The sequence below is a fragment of the mitochondrial genome of Apus apus (assembly GCF_020740795.1).
Source record: "Apus apus mitochondrion, complete genome".
NCBI classification, from domain to species: Eukaryota; Metazoa; Chordata; class Aves; order Apodiformes; family Apodidae; genus Apus; species Apus apus.
The window spans coordinates 1-17,037 of record NC_008540.1 but is presented as its reverse complement, the minus strand read 5'-3'; the positions used below and the strand labels follow the sequence as shown (position 1 = coordinate 17,037).

The following is a 17,037-nucleotide window of genomic DNA, read 5'->3' as shown; positions in this document are numbered from 1 at the left end:
TGTTTGTTATTAGTGTTTGTTATTAGTGTTTGTTATTAGTGTTTGTTATTAGTGTTTGTTATTAGTGTTTGTTATTAGTGTTTGTTATTAGTGTTTGTTATTAGTGTTTGTTATTAGTGTTTGTTATTAGTGTTTGTTATTAGTGTTTGTTATTAGTGTTTGTTATTAGTGTTTGTTATTAGTGTTTGTTATTAGTGTTTGTTATTAGTGTTTGTTATTAGTGTTTGTTATTAGTGTTTGTTATTAGTGTTTGTTATTAGTGTTTGTTATTAGTGTTTGTTGTTGATTGATATGATGGATGATGTATAAATTTGTTCTAGTAGGGTTGCTTTAGTAAATTATGGTGTTTTTATGAAAAAATTAACATGATAAATGTTGAAAAATGTTAATTAGATTATTAATGTAATTTCAGTGGTAATGTTAAGTGATGGTGTGATGAAAAAAATTGAAAAAATGAAAAAATTATGATGATGGTGTGTTTGGGAAGATTAGTAGAAAAGTTACTGGTGTCGATTTGCAGTATTAAGGGAATTTAGAGGAATGTAAAATAGCTGGAAAATTATGTCTAACAAGCATGAACTAAAAAGCAACATATATAAGTAGTTAGTGGATACTCCATAACCAAATGCGGTAGCAAGTGCATCAGTGTCAAAATGATTCCCGTTATACGCAAACCGTCTCATTCAGCTACTCCTGAAGGCCAAAAAACAGGACGCATGTCATAAGATGTTCATGTCTTGAATGTTTGCACCTCCCCGCACTGGAGGGGCCACCTGTGAAGCAGCCCCCAGAAAAAGAACCAAAAGTGAAAAAGCAATACAGATGCCGCGATTACGGGTGAGAAGAACGAATATAACGAACCAAAGGTCTCGTGAAGAGAAAAGGAAAGGGAGGAGCCATACTATGCTCATGAAGAAACAGCCCGAGGCGCAAAAGAGCAAGGCTCACCGGTGTGTATAATTAAGCTATAGGGGCAGTAAATGGGCCTGAAGCTGGTCACGTAATTAGGAACTACGGTGCGTAGCTGTCTCGCGTGAGAGGTACGATCAATAAATAACCCAATACGACAGCTACCGGCACTTCAAGAAATGGTGGCAGGTTCAGTCTACCTAACATGGATTTCTTTGGTACCTGAGATTCTCTCTCGTAGGGGTAATAGGTTTATGCATAACCGAGAGTTCTAATGGTTTTAGTACGAGGATTTTAGGGTATGGTGGTAGAACATTACATTCTTAATCCCCTGTGGTGTCATATTCGTAGAGTGTTTTTGCCTGCCCTGGTTAACAGTTTATGGTTTTAGTACGGGTATTAAGGTGTATGTCCTAGGTATCATTTAATGTAATGGGGTATATAGATGAATGCTAGTATGACATAAAGCCAATAGAACTCATAATGATTCTAGGAACATCCCTGTATTATGGGGGGTAGGGGGGCATACGTCATAGGGCTAATGGTGTTTGTGTAGACTGTGTTTCTATGGTTGAAGTAACAACGACGGCTTTTCAGGCCGTAGGTCTTGGAGAAAAGCCAAGTAGGAACCTTTATGACCTATTTCATTGTTTTTTTAGCGGTGTGTTTTGTGTTAGGGGGATTAGCAGTTGCATCTAATCCTTCACCATATTATGGGGTGGTTGGTTTGGTAGTTGCTTCTGTTGTTGGATGTGGGTGATTGGTAAGTCTTGGCCTTTCTTTTGTGTCGTTGGTTTTGTTTATGGTGTATTTGGGGGGGATGTTAGTGGTTTTTGTGTACTCTGTGTCGTTGGCAGCTGATCCTTTTCCTGAGGCATGGGGAGATTGGCGTGTTATAGGGTATGGGGTTGGGTTTGCTTTAGTGCTGATTTTGGGGGTAGTGGTGGGTGGCTTTGTTAAGGGGTGGGAGTGAGGGGTGGTAGCAGTTGATAGTGGGGGGATGCTTTCTGTTCGGTTGGATTTTGGTGGTGTGGCTATGTTCTATTCTTGGGGGGTGGGGATGTTTTTGATGGGTGGGTGGGGTTTACTGTTGACTCTGTTTGTTGTATTGGAGCTTGTGCGGGGACTTTCTCGTGGTGCAATTCGGGCAGTTAGGGGGGGGTGTCAGAGAATAGTTTAATGAAAATGCCAGCTTTGGGAGTTGGAGATAGAGGTTTAAGTCCTTTTTTTCTGATATTTGGGTTGGGGTAACTCTAAGAAGGGGTGGAGTCTTCATTCTTTGGCTTACAAGACCAATGTTTTAATAAACTATTAGAGTATTTTAGTAGTTAAGTATTTTGTTTTCTAGAGCTCCGATAAGGGGGAAGAGGATTAGGAGAATAGTGAAGTAGGTGAGGGAGGCTAGTTGGCCGATGATGATGAATGGGTGTTCTACTGGTTGGCTACCTACTCAGGTTAGGATAAGTAGGTTAGCTACAAGGACTCAAAATAGGATTTGTGATAGGGGGCGGAATGTTATTGTGCGTTGTTTGGATTTGTGGAGGAATGGACATAGGAATAGAATTAGTACGGAGGCAGCAAGGGCTAGTACTCCTCCAAGTTTGTTAGGGATTGAGCGTAGGATAGCGTATGCAAATAGAAAGTATCATTCTGGTTTGATATGAGGAGGAGTTACTAGTGGGTTGGCTGGGGTGAAGTTTTCGGGGTCCCCTAAGAGGTTAGGGGAGAATAGGGCTAGGGTTAGGAGTGGAGTGAGTATGATGATAAATCCCAGAAGGTCTTTTGTGGAGAAGTAGGGGTGGAATGGGATTTTGTCACAGTTTGATACAACTCCTAGGGGGTTGTTAGATCCTGATTCATGGAGGAAAGTGAGGTGGATAAGGGTGAGGCCTGCGATTAGAAAGGGGAGGAGGAAGTGTAGGGCAAAGAATCGGGTTAATGTGGGGTTGTCTACTGAGAATCCCCCTCAGGCTCATTCTACGAGGGTTTGGCCGATGTATGGGATTGCTGAGAAGAGGTTGGTAATGACTGTTGCACCTCAGAATGATATTTGTCCTCAGGGGAGGACGTAGCCTACGAAGGCAGTTGCTATGAGGGTTAGTAGTAGGATTACTCCTGTGTTTCAGGTTTCTTTGTAGAGGTAAGATCCATAGTAGAATCCTCGTCCGATATGGAGGTAGATGCAGATGAAGAAGAATGAGGCTCCGTTTGCATGTAGGTTACGAATTAGTCATCCATATTGGACGTTTCGGCATGTGTGAGCTACTGATGAGAAGGCTAAGGTTGTGTCTGCAGTATAGTGTATAGCTAGTAGAAGGCCGGTGATGATTTGTGTTGCTAGGCAGATACCTAGGAGGGATCCGAAGTTTCATCAGGCGGAAATGTTTGGGGGAGTGGGGAGGTCGATTAGGGAGTTGTTGACTATTTTTAGGAGTGGGTGGGATTTTCGTGGGTTGGGGGCCATTGGTGTGTTGTTTAAATTAGTAGTAGGGCGATAAGGATTGATAAGGCGAAGGAACCTAGGTAGGTTTTGATTAGTCCTGAGTGGAGGGTGGTTGAGGTTTTGGTTGCTATGAGTTGTATGTCAGCGAGTCCTTCTGGGCCTATTTTTTTATATCATGATAGGTCGATTAGGTGTGAGGCGATTTTTTGTCCGCTATTTAGTAGGTTAGTAGAGCTAAGGCGGTGGGTTAGGGGATTGAAGTACCCTAATGTTGATGAGAAGTTTAGGTAGGGGTTTGGTTTTGGGTAGGTTAGGGTGGTGGTTATGTTTGATAGTTCGAGAGCGAGGATAATGCCTAGGGCTGTGACGATAATGGCAGCGGTTTTTGTTAAGATTGGTATGGTTATTGGTGGAGTTTTTGTGGGTGGGAGGTAGGATGTGATTAGGAGGCCAGCGAGGATGCTACCTAGGGCTAGACGAAGGATGGGGGAGGTAATTGTGGGGTCGTTTTCGTTTATTGCGGAGATTGTGGATGTGCGGGTGGAGCCTGTTTGTACTAGTAGAGTTATTCGGAGACTGTAGGTTGCGGTGAATGTTGTGGCTAGGAGTGTAAGGAGGAGGGCTCAGGTGTTTAGGTAGGATGTGTTAAGGTTTTCGATGATGAGATCTTTTGAGTAGAATCCTGCCAGGAAGGGAGTGCCCATTAGTGCGAGGTTGCCGATAGTTAAGCAAGAAGTGGTAATGGGGAGTGATTTTTGTAGGCCTCCTATTTTTCGGATGTCTTGTTCTCCGGCAAGATTGTGGATGATTGATCCGGAGCATAAGAATAGTATGGCTTTGAAGAAAGCATGGGTTGAAATGTGGAGAAATGCTAGTTGTGGAAGGTCTAGGCCAATGGCGACTATTATTAGTCCTAGTTGGCTTGATGTGGAGAAGGCGATGATTTTTTTGATATCATTTTGTGTGAGGGCGCAGGTAGCGGCGAATAATGTAGATAGGGCGCCTAGGCATAGACAGATGGTGAGGGCGGTTTGATTGTTGGTTAATATTGGGTGAGTGCGGATAAGTAGGAAGATTCCGGCGACTACTATTGTGCTAGAGTGGAGTAGGGCGGAGACGGGGGTTGGGCCTTCTATGGCAGCGGGGAGTCAGGGGTGGAGGCCAAATTGGGCTGATTTTCCGGTGGCTGCTAAAATTAGTCCTAGTAGGGGTAGTGTAGGGGTTTGTGTTAAGGAGGGGGTTTGGTGGATTTCTCAGGTGTTTATGGTTGAGGCGAGTCATGCTATGCTGAGGATGAGGCCAATGTCTCCGATTCGATTGTAGAGTACGGCTTGAAGGGCGGCTGTGTTGGCTTCTGCTCGTCCATGTCATCAGCCAATGAGGAGGAAGGATATGATCCCTACGCCTTCTCAGCCAATGAATAATAGAAATATGTTGTTGGCAATGGTTAGGGTTAATATAGCGATTAGGAAGGTAAGTAGGTATGAGAAGAATTTTGAAATGTACGGTTCTGAGGCTATGTATCATGTTGCAAATTGGAGGATGGATCATGTAACAAATAGTGCGATAGGGAGGAATATTATTGAGTACTGATCTATTTTAAAGCTCAGGGGGATTTTGAAGTTTATGATAAATTTTCATTCTCAGTGGGAGATGATGTTCTCTATGCCTGAGTACATGAATAGTGTTGTTGGTACGAGGCTTGTTAGGAAAGCGATTTTGACGGCTTGTGTGATAGTGGCAGGGGAGTTTTTTAGGTTGTTTGATAGTAGGGGAAGGAGTATTGGGGTTAGGATAATTGTTAGTGTTAGGAGTATGAATGTGTTGAGGAGTAGTGTGGTATCCATTACTTTTACTTGGATTTGCACCAAGATGAGTGGTTCCTAAGACCAGTGGATTGCTGTTATCCTTTAAAAGTTAAGGGGACTGAGGTTTTAAACTCAGATGCAAGAGTTAGCAGTTCTTGGTGGGTTACCTCCCCTCGGCAGGTAAGAAGGGTTTAACTTCTATTTTTAGGATCACAGTCTAATGTTTTGGTTGAAACTATACGTGCATAGGGGAGTATCTTGAGATGAGGCTGGGTTTAAGGATGAGGAGTAGTAGGGGGATAATGTGGAGAGCTATTAGTAGATGTTCTCGGGTGTTTGAGTTTTGGAGTGATGTGATGTGGGTGGGGAGTGGGCCTCGTTGGGTGGATAATAATATGAATAAGGTGTATGAGGCGGTTAGAAAGGTTGCTGTTCCGGTTAAGATGATTGTGAGGTTGGATCAATTGAATAGTGCGACTATGATGGTTAGTTCGGCTATTAGGTTGGTTGTTGGTGGTAGTGCTATGTTTGTTAGGTTGGCTAGTAGTCATCAGGTTGCTATGAGTGGTAGAATAGGCTGTAAGCCTCGAGCTAGGAGGAGGATTCGGCTGTGGGTTCGTTCGTAGTTTGTGTTTGCTAGGCAGAAGAGTATAGAGGAGGTGAGGCCGTAGGAGATTATGAGGATTATTGCACCTGAGAATGATCAATGTGTTTGGATTATACCTGCGGCGATGACTAGTCCTATGTGGCTTACGGATGAGTATGCGATGAGTGATTTTAGGTCTGTTTGTCGTAGGCAGATTGAGCTGGTTATTAGTGCCCCTCATAAGCTTAATGTTAGGAATGGATAGTGCAGGGGGGTAGAGAGGGGACCTATTAGGAGGGTGAGGCGTATGATGCCGTATCCGCCGAGTTTGAGGAGTAGGGCGGCAAGTAATATGGATCCTGCAATGGGGGCTTCTACATGGGCTTTGGGTAATCATAGGTGGAATCCATATAGGGGGGCTTTGACTATAAATGCTATTAATAGGGCTAGGCTAGATAGGAGACCAGTTCAGGAGCTGGTTAGTGTGAAGGGGGTTAGTTCTAGTATTGCTAGGTGGAGAGTACCTGTTTGTGTGTTGAGATATAGGATAGTAACTAAAAGGGGAAGGGAACTAATGAGTGTGTAGAATAGTAGGTAAATGCCAGCACTTAGGCGTTCTGGTTGGTTTCCTCACCGTGTGATTAGGATTAGTGTGGGGATTAGGGTGGCTTCGAATGAGATATAAAATAGTGTTAGCTCTGTGGTTGAGAAGGCTAAGATGATGAATGGTTGGATAGTGATTAGGGTTGCGATGAAGGTTCGTTTTCGAGAGAGTGGCTCGTGCTGTAAGTGGTTTTGACTTGCAATGATTATAAGGGGTAGGAGTCAGCATGATAGAACTAGTAGTAGAGCGGAGGTTTGATCAATGCCAGTTCATTGGGTTAGATTTTTGTAGGGGAAGTATGTGGGGAGTAATCATTGGAGGCTAAGGGCTGCAATTATTAGGCTGCGTGTTGGGGTGTTAGTTCATAGGAATTTCGGGGGGGATAGGAGGGCGGTTGGTAGGAGCATAATTGTTGGTAGAATGATTTTTAGCATTGTAGTATGTTTAGGGTGTGTAGGTGGTCTGAGCCGTGAGTTCGTGTGGAGGCTACTAGTATTGCTAAGCCTGTGCCAGCCTCGCAGGCAGAGAATGTTAGTATGAGGATTGGTATTAGGGTGAAGGTAGTTGCTTGGTTTTCGGCGGGTCAGATTGATAGGATGATATATATGGATAATATTATACTTTCTAAACATAGGAGGGGAGAGATTAGATGGGTTCGGTGGAAGGCTAATCCTAGGCTGCTTAGAGTGAAGGCTGAGTAGAAGCTTAAATGTGTGAATGACATAAAGAAAGTCATAGTGACAGGCTATGGTCTACTGAGTCGAAATCAGTTGTCTTAGTTAGACTAACTTTCTGTTTATTCTGCTCATTCTAGGCCTCCTTGAGATCATTCGTAGACAAGTCCTAGTGTGAGTAAGAGGATAATGATAGAGGCTCAAGTTAAGGTGGATGTAGGAGATTGAAGTTGTGTGGCTCAGGGAAGTGGGAGTAGGAGTGCGATTTCTAGGGCGAATAGCAGGAATAGGATGGCTACTAGGAAGAATCGGATTGAGAATGGAAGGCGAGCGGAGCCTAGTGGGTCGAATCCACATTCGTAGGGGGATAGTTTTTCTGAGTCTGGAGTGATTTGGGCAAGTCAAAAGTTTAATGTAGTTAAGATAGTGCTTAGGGCAAGGGATAGGAGGAGTATGAACGTGATTATGTTTATTGCTCTTCTCTGGGGTTGAACCAGATTCTAGAGAGTGGAAGTCAATTGTATTAAGTATACTAGAAGAGCAGGATCCTCATCAGTAAATGGTTATATAGAGGAATAATCAGATGACGTCTACGAAGTGTCAATATCAGGCTGCGGCTTCAAATCCGAAGTGATGGTTTGATGTGAAGTGATATTTGATTAGGCGTAGGAGGCAAATTGATAGGAAGGAAGACCCAATGATTACATGGAGTCCGTGAAATCCTGTTGCTACGAAGAAGGTTGAGCCATAGACCCCGTCGGCGATTGAGAATGGTGCTTCGTAGTATTCTATTGCTTGTAGTGCAGTGAAGTAGAATCCTAGTAGGATTGTTAGGGTTAGTGCATGGATGGCATGTTTTCGATTGCCTTCTGTGATGCTGTGGTGGGCTCATGTAACGGTAACTCCTGAGGCTAGGAGGATGGCTGTGTTTAGTAGAGGAACTTCTATAGGGTTTAGGGGTTGGATTCCTGTTGGGGGTCATTGTCCCCCTAGTTCTGGGGTAGGGACTAGGCTGGAGTGGAAGAATGCTCAGAAGAACCCTAGGAAGAAGAATGCTTCTGATGTAATGAATAGGATCATTCCATATCGCAGGCCTTTTTGGACGGTTGGGGTGTGGTGGCCTTGGAATGTGCTTTCTCGGATGACGTCACGTCATCATTGTAGTATAACTAGGATTATGGAGAGTAGGCCTAAGGTAAGGAGTTGGGAAGAATTGTGGTGAAATCATATGACTAGTCCGGAGGTAGTAAGTAAGGCAGCGATTGCTCCGAAGATGGGTCAAGGGCTTGGATCTACTATGTGGTATGAGTGTGCTTGGTGGGCCATTAGATGTTTTCTTGTAAGTAGAGGCTTAGAAGGAGGACGAAGACGTAGGCTTGGATTATAGCTACAGCTACTTCTAGGATTGTTAGTAGGAGTAGGATTAGTGTAGTTAGGATTGAGATGGCTGGTATGATTGAGAGTAGGGCGGTGGTGGCTATAGAGATGAGTTGGATTAATAGGTCGCCTGCTGTGAGATTTGCTGTGAGGCGGACCCCTAATGCTAGTGGTCGAATTAAGAGGCTAGTGGTATCGATCATGATTAGGGCTGGGATAAGTGGGGTTGGCGTCCCTTCGGGGAGAAGGTGTCCTAGGGAAGCAGAGGGTTGGTTTCGTAGGCCTGTCAGGAGGGTAGCGAGTCAGAGTGGGAAGGCGAGGGCTATGTTTATAGATAGTTGGGTAGTTGGGGTGAATGTGTAAGGTAGTAAGCCTAGGAGGTTAATTATGAGGAGGAGTGTCATTAGTGATGTTAGGATAAGGGCTCATTTATGGCCGTTTTTGTTTAGTGGAGTTATAAGTTGTTTTGCAATTAGGTGAAGGGATCATGATTGTAAGGTGGAAAGTCGGTTAGTAATTCATCGGTTTCCTGGTGTGGGGAGGAGGAGGGCTGGGAATAATGTAGAGAGGAGGATTAGTGGGATTCCTAGTAGATGAGGGCTTATGAATTGATCGAAGAAGCTTAGGTTCATGGTCAGGTTCAGGGGGTGGTTTTGGTGTGGGCTGTGGTTTTGTTTGAAGGGGGGTTAGTGGGGGGGAATGATAGGAGTTTAGGTTGAATGATTAGTGTGAAGGTAAGTCATGATAGTAGTATAATGAAGAATCATGGGTTAGGGTTGAGTTGTGGCATGTCATTAGGGAGGTGGATGAACCTCTCTTTCTAGCTTAAAAGGCTAGCGCTGTTGCATAGCTTCCTAATGATTAGGATGATAATAATGAGGATCAGCTCTCGAAGTGGGCAAGGGGGGTAGATTCTACTACAATAGGTATGTAGCTGTGGTTAGCTCCGCAGATTTCTGAGCATTGACCGTAGAAGATTCCTGGTCGGGTAGTGATAAATGATGTTTGGTTTAGTCGACCTGGAATGGCGTCGGTTTTTACTCCCAGAGTGGGGATTGCCCAGGAGTGTAGGACGTCTCCTGCAGTGACGATGATACGGATTGGGGATTCTATGGGAATGACAACGCGGTGGTCGACTTCTAGTAGTCGGAAGTGGCCTGGTGGTAGTTCTGTGGTGGGGATTATGTATGAGTCGAATGTAAGATCTTTGAAGTCTGTGTATTCGTATGATCAGTATCATTGATGTCCGATGGCTTTTAGAGTTAGGTCGGGTTCATCGATTTCGTCTATTATGTAAAGGATTTGTAGGGATGGGAGCGCAAGGAGGATGAGGACGATGGCTGGTAGGATTGTTCAGATGAGTTCTACTTCTTGTGCATCTACGGTGTTTGAGGATAGTTTTTCTATTAATATGAGAGTAAGTAGGTAAAGAACTAAGCTACAGATTGCTAGCGCGACTATTAGGGCATGGTCGTGGAATTCTACTAATTCTTCTATGATTGGGGATGATGCGTCTTGGAACCCGAGTTGTGAGTGGTTGGCCATAGTGAGATGTACGGGGTTTTCACTCGTGATTTAGTCTTGACAAGGCTATGTAATTAGTTTACTAACACCTCATAAGAAAGAAGCATAAGTGGTGTAATGCGGTTGGCTTGAAACCATCATATGAGGGTTCGATTCCTTCCTTTCTTGGATTTGTACGAAAGCGGGTTCTTCGAATGTGTGGTATGGAGGTGGGCAGCCGTGGATTCATTCGATGTTTGTAGCGGTAAGTTCTGGTTGTAGAACTTTACGTTTAGATGCGAATGCTTCTCAGATGATGAATATTAGTATGATAACGGCGGTCATTGAGATTAGGGAGCCGATGGAGGATAGGGTGTTTCATAGGGTATAGGCATCAGGATAGTCTGAGTATCGGCGTGGTATTCCGGCAAGGCCTAGGAAGTGCTGAGGGAAGAAGGTTAAGTTGACTCCTGCAAATATGACTCCGAAGTGAGCTTTGGATCATGTTTGGTGGAGGGTGTAGCCTGTGAATAGGGGGAATCAGTGAGTGAATCCGGCTAGAATGGCAAAGACGGCTCCCATCGAGAGTACGTAGTGGAAGTGTGCTACTACGTAGTATGTATCGTGTAGGGCAATGTCTAGGGAGGAGTTTGCTAGAATGATGCCGGTTAGGCCTCCAATAGTAAATAGGAAGATAAAGCCTAGGGCTCATAGCATAGGTGGGTCTCATTTAATTGTCCCACCGTGTAAGGTTGCTAGTCAGCTGAAGACTTTGATTCCGATAGGAATGGCAATGATTATGGTGGCGGATGTAAAGTAGGCTCGAGTGTCTACGTCTATTCCTACGGTAAATATGTGGTGGGCTCATACGATGAAGCCTAGGAATCCGATTGATAACATGGCTCATACTATGCCTATGTAGCCGAATGGTTCTTTTTTACCCGCGTAGTATGCTACTACATGTGAGATGATTCCGAAGCCGGGTAGGATTAGGATGTAGACCTCCGGGTGGCCAAAGAATCAGAATAGGTGTTGGTATAGGATTGGGTCTCCTCCTCCAGCTGGGTCGAAGAATGTGGTGTTTAGGTTGCGGTCAGTTAAGAGTATAGTAATGCCGGCGGCAAGAACGGGGAGGGAGAGGAGTAGTAGGACGGCGGTGATGAGGACGGATCATACGAATAGGGGTGTTTGATATTGTGAAAGGGCAGGGGGTTTTATGTTGATAGCGGTGGTGATGAAGTTAATTGCACCTAGGATGGAGGAGACACCTGCTAGGTGGAGGGAGAAGATGGCGAGGTCTACTGATGCTCCTGCGTGAGCTAAGTTACCTGCTAGGGGAGGGTATACGGTTCAGCCTGTTCCTGCTCCTGCTTCTACTGTTGAGGAGGCTAGGAGGAGTAGGAATGATGGAGGAAGTAATCAGAAGCTTATGTTGTTTATTCGGGGGAATGCTATGTCGGGTGCACCGATTATGAGGGGTACTAGTCAGTTTCCAAATCCTCCGATTATGATAGGCATGACTATGAAGAAGATTATGACGAAAGCGTGAGCAGTTACAATGACGTTGTAGATTTGGTCATCTCCTAGGAGAGTTCCTGGTTGCCCAAGTTCTGCTCGGATAAGTAGGCTGAGGGCAGTTCCGACTATGCCGGCTCATGCTCCAAAGATTAGGTATAGGGTGCCAATGTCTTTGTGGTTTGTTGAGAATAATCATCGGTTAATGTAGGTCACAGGTAAGATGGCTGAATGTTAAAGCGTTAGGCTGTAGTCCTTTTCACAGAGGTTTAATTCCTCTTCTTATCGACTCTGTAGTGAAGTTCATGGTGAGTTGCAAGCTCATTGATGTGCATTGAGAGTGTACCGGAGTCTTGTAGATGGAGGCCTGCTGGTTTCGGGCACCTAGCTGTTAACTAGGAGATTGTGGGATCGAGGCCCACCCGTCTAGGGAAGGTCCTAGCTTAATTAAAGCATCTGGGTTGCATTCAGGAGATGCAGGTTAATGTCCTGCGGGTCTTAGCAGAAACTAAGAGGGTTTAACTCTTATTTGAGGCTTTGAAGGCCTCCGGTTTAGGTTATCCTAAGCTTCTAAGTAATGGTGAGGATTATGGGGGACAGGGGGAGGAGAAGAGCAGAGAGTGAGGTAAGGATGGGGATGAGGGTGTTTGTTGGTTTGTAGAAGTGCCACTGTTTTATGTGGTTTGTGGGGTTGGGTGGGAGTGTAATTGTTGAGTAGTACGCAAGGCGTAGGTAAAAGAACAGTCCTAGTAGGGAAAGAATTGCGATGAGTGTAGCTGCTGAGGTTATTTCTTGCTTGGTTAGTTCTTGGATGGTGAGTCATTTGGGTAGGAAACCTGTTAGGGGTGGGAGACCGGCTAAGGACAGAAGGGTTATTATTAGGGTTGCATTTAGTGTGGGGGTTTTTGTTCAGGAGGTTATTATTGTGGACAGTTTGAGTGTTTTTGTTGTATTTAGAGTAAGGAAGACGGTGATAGTTATTAGGCAATACACGTAAAATGTTAGTAAGGTTAGTTTGGGGTTGTAAATGAGAATGAGGGCTATTCATCCGAGGTGAGAAATGGATGAGAAGGCTAGGATTTTTCGGACTTGTGTTTGGTTTAGTCCTATTCAACCTCCCAGGGCAGTTGAGGCGATTGCTATAATGGAGAGGAGGGTTGGGTTTAGTGAGGGGGATGTTATGAAGAGGATCGTGATTGGGGGGAACTTCATTACTGTTGATAAAAGTATTGCAGTTGTGAGTGAAGATCCTTGGAGTACTTCTGGAAATCAGAAGTGGAATGGGACTAATCCGAGTTTTATTGCAATTGCTGTTGTTAATAGTGTACATGCGATGGGGTGGTTTAATTGGGTGATGTCTCATTGTCCAGAGGACCAAGCATTGATTGTACTTGAGAATAGGAGTAGTGTTGAGGCGGCTGCTTGGGTAAGGAAATATTTGATTGCAGCTTCGATAGCTCGTGGGTGGTGGTGTTTTGCGATGAGGGGAATAATGGCTAGGGTGTTGATTTCTAGCCCTGTTCAGGCTATTATTCAGTGGTTGCTGGAGATTGTTATGGTTGTACCTAAGAGTAGGCTTATGGTGAAAATTAGTTTGGCGTAGGGATTCATTAGGGATAGTAGAGGAAGGGGTTAAACCATCATTTTCGGGGTATGGGCCCGATAGCTTTAGTTAGCTGACCCTACTAGGAAATAATATAAGGGAAGTATGAAGAGTTTTGATCTCTTTTGTGTAGGTTCAATTCCTACTTTTCTAAGGTTTAGGTTACTAGGAAATGAGAGGGTTGGTGTACCTCTATGTTCACTTTATCATAGTGACCCTTTAACATTCAGGCACATTTCCTTGAATGAGGAGGAAGGGCTGCATAGCAGATTGGCATGCTGGTGTGTCAGAGACAAAGTGCTAGTGTTAGTGGTAAAAAGTTTTTTCATAGTAGGTGTATGAGTTGGTCATAACGGAATCGAGGGTATGAGGCGCGGATCCATAGGAAGCCTGAGGAAAGTAGGAGGGTTTTTGAGGCGAGGATGATTGGAAATAGCTCAGTGGAGGAGTTGAGGGAGCTTGGATTTAGGAATAGGATAGCGGTTAGAGTGTTTATTAGTATAATGTTGGCGTATTCGGCTAGGAAGAATAATGCGAATGGGCCCGCAGCGTATTCTACATTGAATCCGGATACTAATTCAGATTCCCCTTCAGTAAGGTCGAAGGGGGCTCGGTTTGTTTCAGCAAGGGTTGAGATATACCATATCATTGCTAAGGGCCAGGAGGAGAAGATTAGGTATAGGGGTTCTTGGGTTGTGGCTAGAGTATTTAAGGTATAGTTTCCGCTTAGTATAATTACTGATAGTAGGATGATTGCTAGTGTAACTTCGTAGGAGATGGTTTGTGCTACTGCTCGTAATGCTCCGATTAGGGCATATTTTGAGTTTGAGGCTCATCCTGATCATAGGATTGAGTAAACTGCTAGGCTTGATATAGCTAGGAGGAATAGGAGGCCGAGGTTTAGGTCTGTAAGGGGAAATGGAAGGGGCAGGGGAATTCAGATTGTGATAGCTAGTAGGAGGGCGAGTATAGGGGTTATGATGAATAGGAGTGGAGAGGATGTAGAGGGGCGTACTGGTTCTTTGATAAACAGCTTTACTCCATCTGCTACGGGTTGTAGGAGTCCGAAGGGTCCTACAATGTTTGGACCTTTGCGAGCTTGCATGTAACTTAGGACTTTTCGTTCTACTAGTGTGAGAAAAGCTACAGCGATTAAGATTGGGATAGCATAGGAAAGGGATATGGTTAGATAGGTTAGGAGAGGCGAGTGATTCATGGTGGGGGAAGCTAGGGAGAGGACTTGAACCTCTGGGTAAAGGGCTTAAGCCTTTTGCATTTGCCGAGCTCTGCCACGCTAGCGGCCCTTTTCTAGGGCAGTGGTGTGGGGTGGATGTCCTTTTGGTAATTTAGTTGGGTACATTACTTATAGGGAAGGCGTGCTTGTCGTATTGGCCTCACTTTCCCGGTCCTTTCGTACTAGGGAAAGTTAGTCATAGATAGAAACCGACCTGGATTGCTCCGGTCTGAACTCAGATCACGTAGGACTGTTAATCGTTGAACAAACGAACCCTTAATAGCGGCTGCACCATTAGGATGTCCTGATCCAACATCGAGGTCGTAAACCTCCCTGTCGATATGGGCTCTTGGGGGAGATTGCGCTGTTATCCCTGGGGTAGCTTGGTTCATTGCTCAGTTGTACTGGGTCTGGTTACTGTTTGTACGTCGAGGTGTTGCTCTTGGATAAGAGGTATGGTCTTGTTTTTGGAGGTTCTATTTTTCTCCAAGGTCGCCCCAACCAAAAAATGCGAGCCAGTGTTTGCTGTAGGGGTTTAGTGGGCCTGGTAGGTTTGAGTTTGGCAGGGTGGCTGCTGATTTTTAAGTTCCACAGGGTCTTCTCGTCTTATGTAATTATTCCTGCTTTTGCACAGGAAGATCAGTTCACTGATTATCTGTAAGAGACAGTTGAGGCCTCGTTTAGCCATTCATACAAGTCTCGATTTATGAGACAATTGATTGCGCTACCTTTGCACGGTTAGGATACCGCGGCCGTTGAACGTAGTGTCACTGGGCAGGCATCACCTTCAATACTTGTTGAGCTGAAGGCTATGTTTTTGGTAAACAGTCGGGTCTCTTGTTTGCCTAGTTCCTTTTACAGATTTTAATCTTTCTGATAGGCGCTCCTGAGTTGGGTTAACAGGGTAAGGGTCAATACTTGGTCTTGTTAGGATGTAGTATTATGGGTGTCTGTTAATAATAAATAATGTAAGTTACGCCTTAGAGGGGTTACCCTATGGTTACTCGTTTTAGCATTAATTCTCCTATTGTGATAGGTTAGCCTGTTATGGATGAGGGAGTCGTATTGTTTTTAGATTTTTTTGGATTGGAGCTTTGACGCATTCTTTGTTGGTGGCTGCTTTAAGGCCCACAGGTTGGTGATGTGTGAGGTGGTTATCCGCTGGGGGAGGTTGTGTTCTTTTTTAAAGGAGCTGTACCTCCTTTAAATAGCTCTTGATCTACTACATGGAGGTATAGGTTGTATGCCGTGGAGGGGGATTAAGAGTGAACTTAAATTCGTTTCACAGGCAACCAGCTATCACCCAGCTCGGTAGGCTTTTCACCTCTACTAACAAGTCGTCCCACTCTTTTGCAACAGAGACGGGTTCGCTCAGGGGTAGCTGCTTGCTAGTAGCTCGCTTGGGTTTCGGGGGGGCAAGCTTAAGGTCGTTTTGCTTGGTTGTTCTTGCTAAACCATGATGCAAAAGGTACAAGGGTTGATCTTTGCTATTTTTTGCTTAAAGTTTTCATTGTTATTTCACCTTTCCCTTACGGTACGAGTCTCGCTATTGCGCCATACAAGCTTTTCTATCGCCTATACTAAGCTACAAAAATGTTTTAGTTTAGTCTGGAAGTGAATTTTTTTGGTTTGATTTAGTTTATGGTGGTTGGGCTAGGTATTGGGCTTCAAGACGATCTGTGTGGTGTTGCAGATATCTTTCAGGTGTAAGCTGAATGCTTTTGTTATAGCTACGTCTTGGTATGCTAAGTACACCTTCCGGTACACTTACCTTGTTACGACTTACCTCATCTTTAGCTAGTTAGGAAATTAGGTATGTTGGGTGTTGTAGCTTTTGAGGAGGGTGACGGGCGGTATGTACGTGCCCCAGGGCCAGTTTAAAGGTGGCTTTATTATCCTTCTTTACTGCTAAATCCGCCTTCCAGAGGTGATTTCATATCTCTTTCCGTGGTTTTCTATTCTAGAAAATGTAGCCCATTTCTTCCACTCCATAGGCTATACCTTGACCTGTCTTGTTAGCGGGTAGGACTATTATGTTCACTGTTGCTCTCTCAGGGGAGGTGAACTGGCGACGGCGGTATGTAGGCTGCTTTGGCAAGGAGTGGTCGGGTGTATCGTGGGTTATCGATTACAGAACAGGCTCCTCTAGGTGGGTTTGGGGCACCGCCAAGTCCTTAGAGTTTTAAGCGTTTGTGCTCGTAGTTCTCGGGCGAATACTTTGTGTGGGGGAAGTATCAAGATTTAGGGCTAGGCATAGTGGGGTATCTAATCCCAGTTTGTATTCTAGCTTTCGTGACGGTTAATAGATCGTTGGGGCTGGGATCGTTTTCAGGTTGATTTTGGGTACATCATGAGCTTATGACAGCTTAGTTGTATTTTGATCCTAGTTAGAGGGATAGCATAATGTCACGCTTTACGCCGTATTACGGTTAATTTGGGTTTCTTGTGTGACCGCGGTGGCTGGCACAAGATTGACCAACCCTGGGGATTGCTATAACTAAGTCAAGTTTACACTTATTGCTTAATGTTAATTACTGCTGAGTACCCGTGGGGGCGTGGCTGAGCAAGGCGTCTTGGGCTACGACTGTGGGTGTGCCTGATGCCCGCTCCTCGGGTCTTAGTAAGGCACCGAGGGCATTTACACTGGAGCGCGGATACTTGCATGTATATGTTTAGCAAGAATTAACGGTAAGGTTAGGACTAAGTCTTTTGTCCTTGGGTGCATGGGAGGCAACCGTCTTGGCATCTTCAGTGCCATGCTTTGGGTTAAGCTACAGGGAC

The 17,037-nt window shown here is 44.7% G+C and overlaps 13 protein-coding genes and 1 non-coding gene across 14 annotated transcripts, besides 24 other annotated features; 1 reads left to right on the top strand and 13 right to left on the bottom strand. All coding sequences in view use genetic code 2, as the record gives it.

The window, feature by feature from the left end:
• Positions 1–1,470: a sequence feature (control region).
• Positions 1,471–1,541, top strand: a tRNA (tRNA-Glu).
• Positions 1,542–1,543: 2 nt separating this feature from the next.
• On the top strand, positions 1,544–2,065 carry ND6 (NADH dehydrogenase subunit 6). Its single transcript has one exon. It carries the CDS (start codon positions 1,544–1,546, stop codon positions 2,063–2,065), a length of 522 nt encoding a protein of 173 aa, YP_829501.1.
• Positions 2,066–2,074: 9 nt separating this feature from the next.
• Positions 2,075–2,143, top strand: a tRNA (tRNA-Pro).
• A 15-nt stretch (positions 2,144–2,158) lies between these two features.
• Positions 2,159–2,227, bottom strand: a tRNA (tRNA-Thr).
• A 3-nt stretch (positions 2,228–2,230) lies between these two features.
• On the bottom strand, positions 2,231–3,373 carry CYTB (cytochrome b). The gene has a single exon. It carries the CDS (start codon positions 3,371–3,373, stop codon positions 2,231–2,233), a length of 1,143 nt encoding a protein of 380 aa, YP_829500.1.
• Positions 3,374–3,384: 11 nt separating this feature from the next.
• On the bottom strand, positions 3,385–5,199 carry ND5 (NADH dehydrogenase subunit 5). Its single transcript has one exon. It carries the CDS (start codon positions 5,197–5,199, stop codon positions 3,385–3,387), a length of 1,815 nt encoding a protein of 604 aa, YP_829499.1.
• Positions 5,200–5,270, bottom strand: a tRNA (tRNA-Leu).
• Positions 5,271–5,335, bottom strand: a tRNA (tRNA-Ser).
• Positions 5,336–5,405, bottom strand: a tRNA (tRNA-His).
• Positions 5,406–5,416: 11 nt separating this feature from the next.
• On the bottom strand, positions 5,417–6,784 carry ND4 (NADH dehydrogenase subunit 4). The gene has a single exon. The coding sequence runs from the start codon at positions 6,782–6,784 to the stop codon at positions 5,417–5,419; it is 1,368 nt and encodes a 455-aa protein (YP_829498.1).
• Positions 6,778–7,074, bottom strand: ND4L (NADH dehydrogenase subunit 4L). The gene has a single exon. It carries the CDS (start codon positions 7,072–7,074, stop codon positions 6,778–6,780), a length of 297 nt encoding a protein of 98 aa, YP_829497.1.
• A 1-nt stretch (position 7,075) lies between these two features.
• Positions 7,076–7,144, bottom strand: a tRNA (tRNA-Arg).
• A 2-nt stretch (positions 7,145–7,146) lies between these two features.
• ND3 (NADH dehydrogenase subunit 3) lies at positions 7,147–7,497 on the bottom strand. Its single transcript has one exon. It carries the CDS (start codon positions 7,495–7,497, stop codon positions 7,147–7,149), a length of 351 nt encoding a protein of 116 aa, YP_829496.1.
• Positions 7,498–7,566, bottom strand: a tRNA (tRNA-Gly).
• On the bottom strand, positions 7,567–8,350 carry COX3 (cytochrome c oxidase subunit III). Its single transcript has one exon. A coding segment is annotated over exon 1 (784 nt).
• ATP6 (ATP synthase F0 subunit 6) lies at positions 8,350–9,033 on the bottom strand. Its single transcript has one exon. It carries the CDS (start codon positions 9,031–9,033, stop codon positions 8,350–8,352), a length of 684 nt encoding a protein of 227 aa, YP_829494.1.
• On the bottom strand, positions 9,024–9,191 carry ATP8 (ATP synthase F0 subunit 8). Its single transcript has one exon. It carries the CDS (start codon positions 9,189–9,191, stop codon positions 9,024–9,026), a length of 168 nt encoding a protein of 55 aa, YP_829493.1.
• A 1-nt stretch (position 9,192) lies between these two features.
• Positions 9,193–9,261, bottom strand: a tRNA (tRNA-Lys).
• Position 9,262: 1 nt separating this feature from the next.
• Positions 9,263–9,946, bottom strand: COX2 (cytochrome c oxidase subunit II). Its single transcript has one exon. It carries the CDS (start codon positions 9,944–9,946, stop codon positions 9,263–9,265), a length of 684 nt encoding a protein of 227 aa, YP_829492.1.
• A 2-nt stretch (positions 9,947–9,948) lies between these two features.
• Positions 9,949–10,017, bottom strand: a tRNA (tRNA-Asp).
• A 2-nt stretch (positions 10,018–10,019) lies between these two features.
• Positions 10,020–10,093, top strand: a tRNA (tRNA-Ser).
• Positions 10,085–11,635, bottom strand: COX1 (cytochrome c oxidase subunit I). Its single transcript has one exon. It carries the CDS (start codon positions 11,633–11,635, stop codon positions 10,085–10,087), a length of 1,551 nt encoding a protein of 516 aa, YP_829491.1.
• A 1-nt stretch (position 11,636) lies between these two features.
• Positions 11,637–11,707, top strand: a tRNA (tRNA-Tyr).
• Positions 11,707–11,773, top strand: a tRNA (tRNA-Cys).
• A 2-nt stretch (positions 11,774–11,775) lies between these two features.
• Positions 11,776–11,849, top strand: a tRNA (tRNA-Asn).
• A 2-nt stretch (positions 11,850–11,851) lies between these two features.
• Positions 11,852–11,920, top strand: a tRNA (tRNA-Ala).
• A 1-nt stretch (position 11,921) lies between these two features.
• Positions 11,922–11,991, bottom strand: a tRNA (tRNA-Trp).
• ND2 (NADH dehydrogenase subunit 2) lies at positions 11,990–13,030 on the bottom strand. Its single transcript has one exon. The coding sequence runs from the start codon at positions 13,028–13,030 to the stop codon at positions 11,990–11,992; it is 1,041 nt and encodes a 346-aa protein (YP_829490.1).
• Positions 13,031–13,036: 6 nt separating this feature from the next.
• Positions 13,037–13,106, bottom strand: a tRNA (tRNA-Met).
• Positions 13,106–13,176, top strand: a tRNA (tRNA-Gln).
• A 13-nt stretch (positions 13,177–13,189) lies between these two features.
• Positions 13,190–13,262, bottom strand: a tRNA (tRNA-Ile).
• On the bottom strand, positions 13,261–14,238 carry ND1 (NADH dehydrogenase subunit 1). The gene has a single exon. It carries the CDS (start codon positions 14,236–14,238, stop codon positions 13,261–13,263), a length of 978 nt encoding a protein of 325 aa, YP_829489.1.
• Positions 14,239–14,247: 9 nt separating this feature from the next.
• Positions 14,248–14,321, bottom strand: a tRNA (tRNA-Leu).
• Positions 14,322–15,923, bottom strand: an rRNA (l-rRNA).
• Positions 15,924–15,996, bottom strand: a tRNA (tRNA-Val).
• Positions 15,997–16,966, bottom strand: an rRNA (s-rRNA).
• tRNA-Phe lies at positions 16,967–17,037 on the bottom strand. The gene has a single exon. It is a non-coding gene; the product is annotated as a tRNA-Phe (tRNA).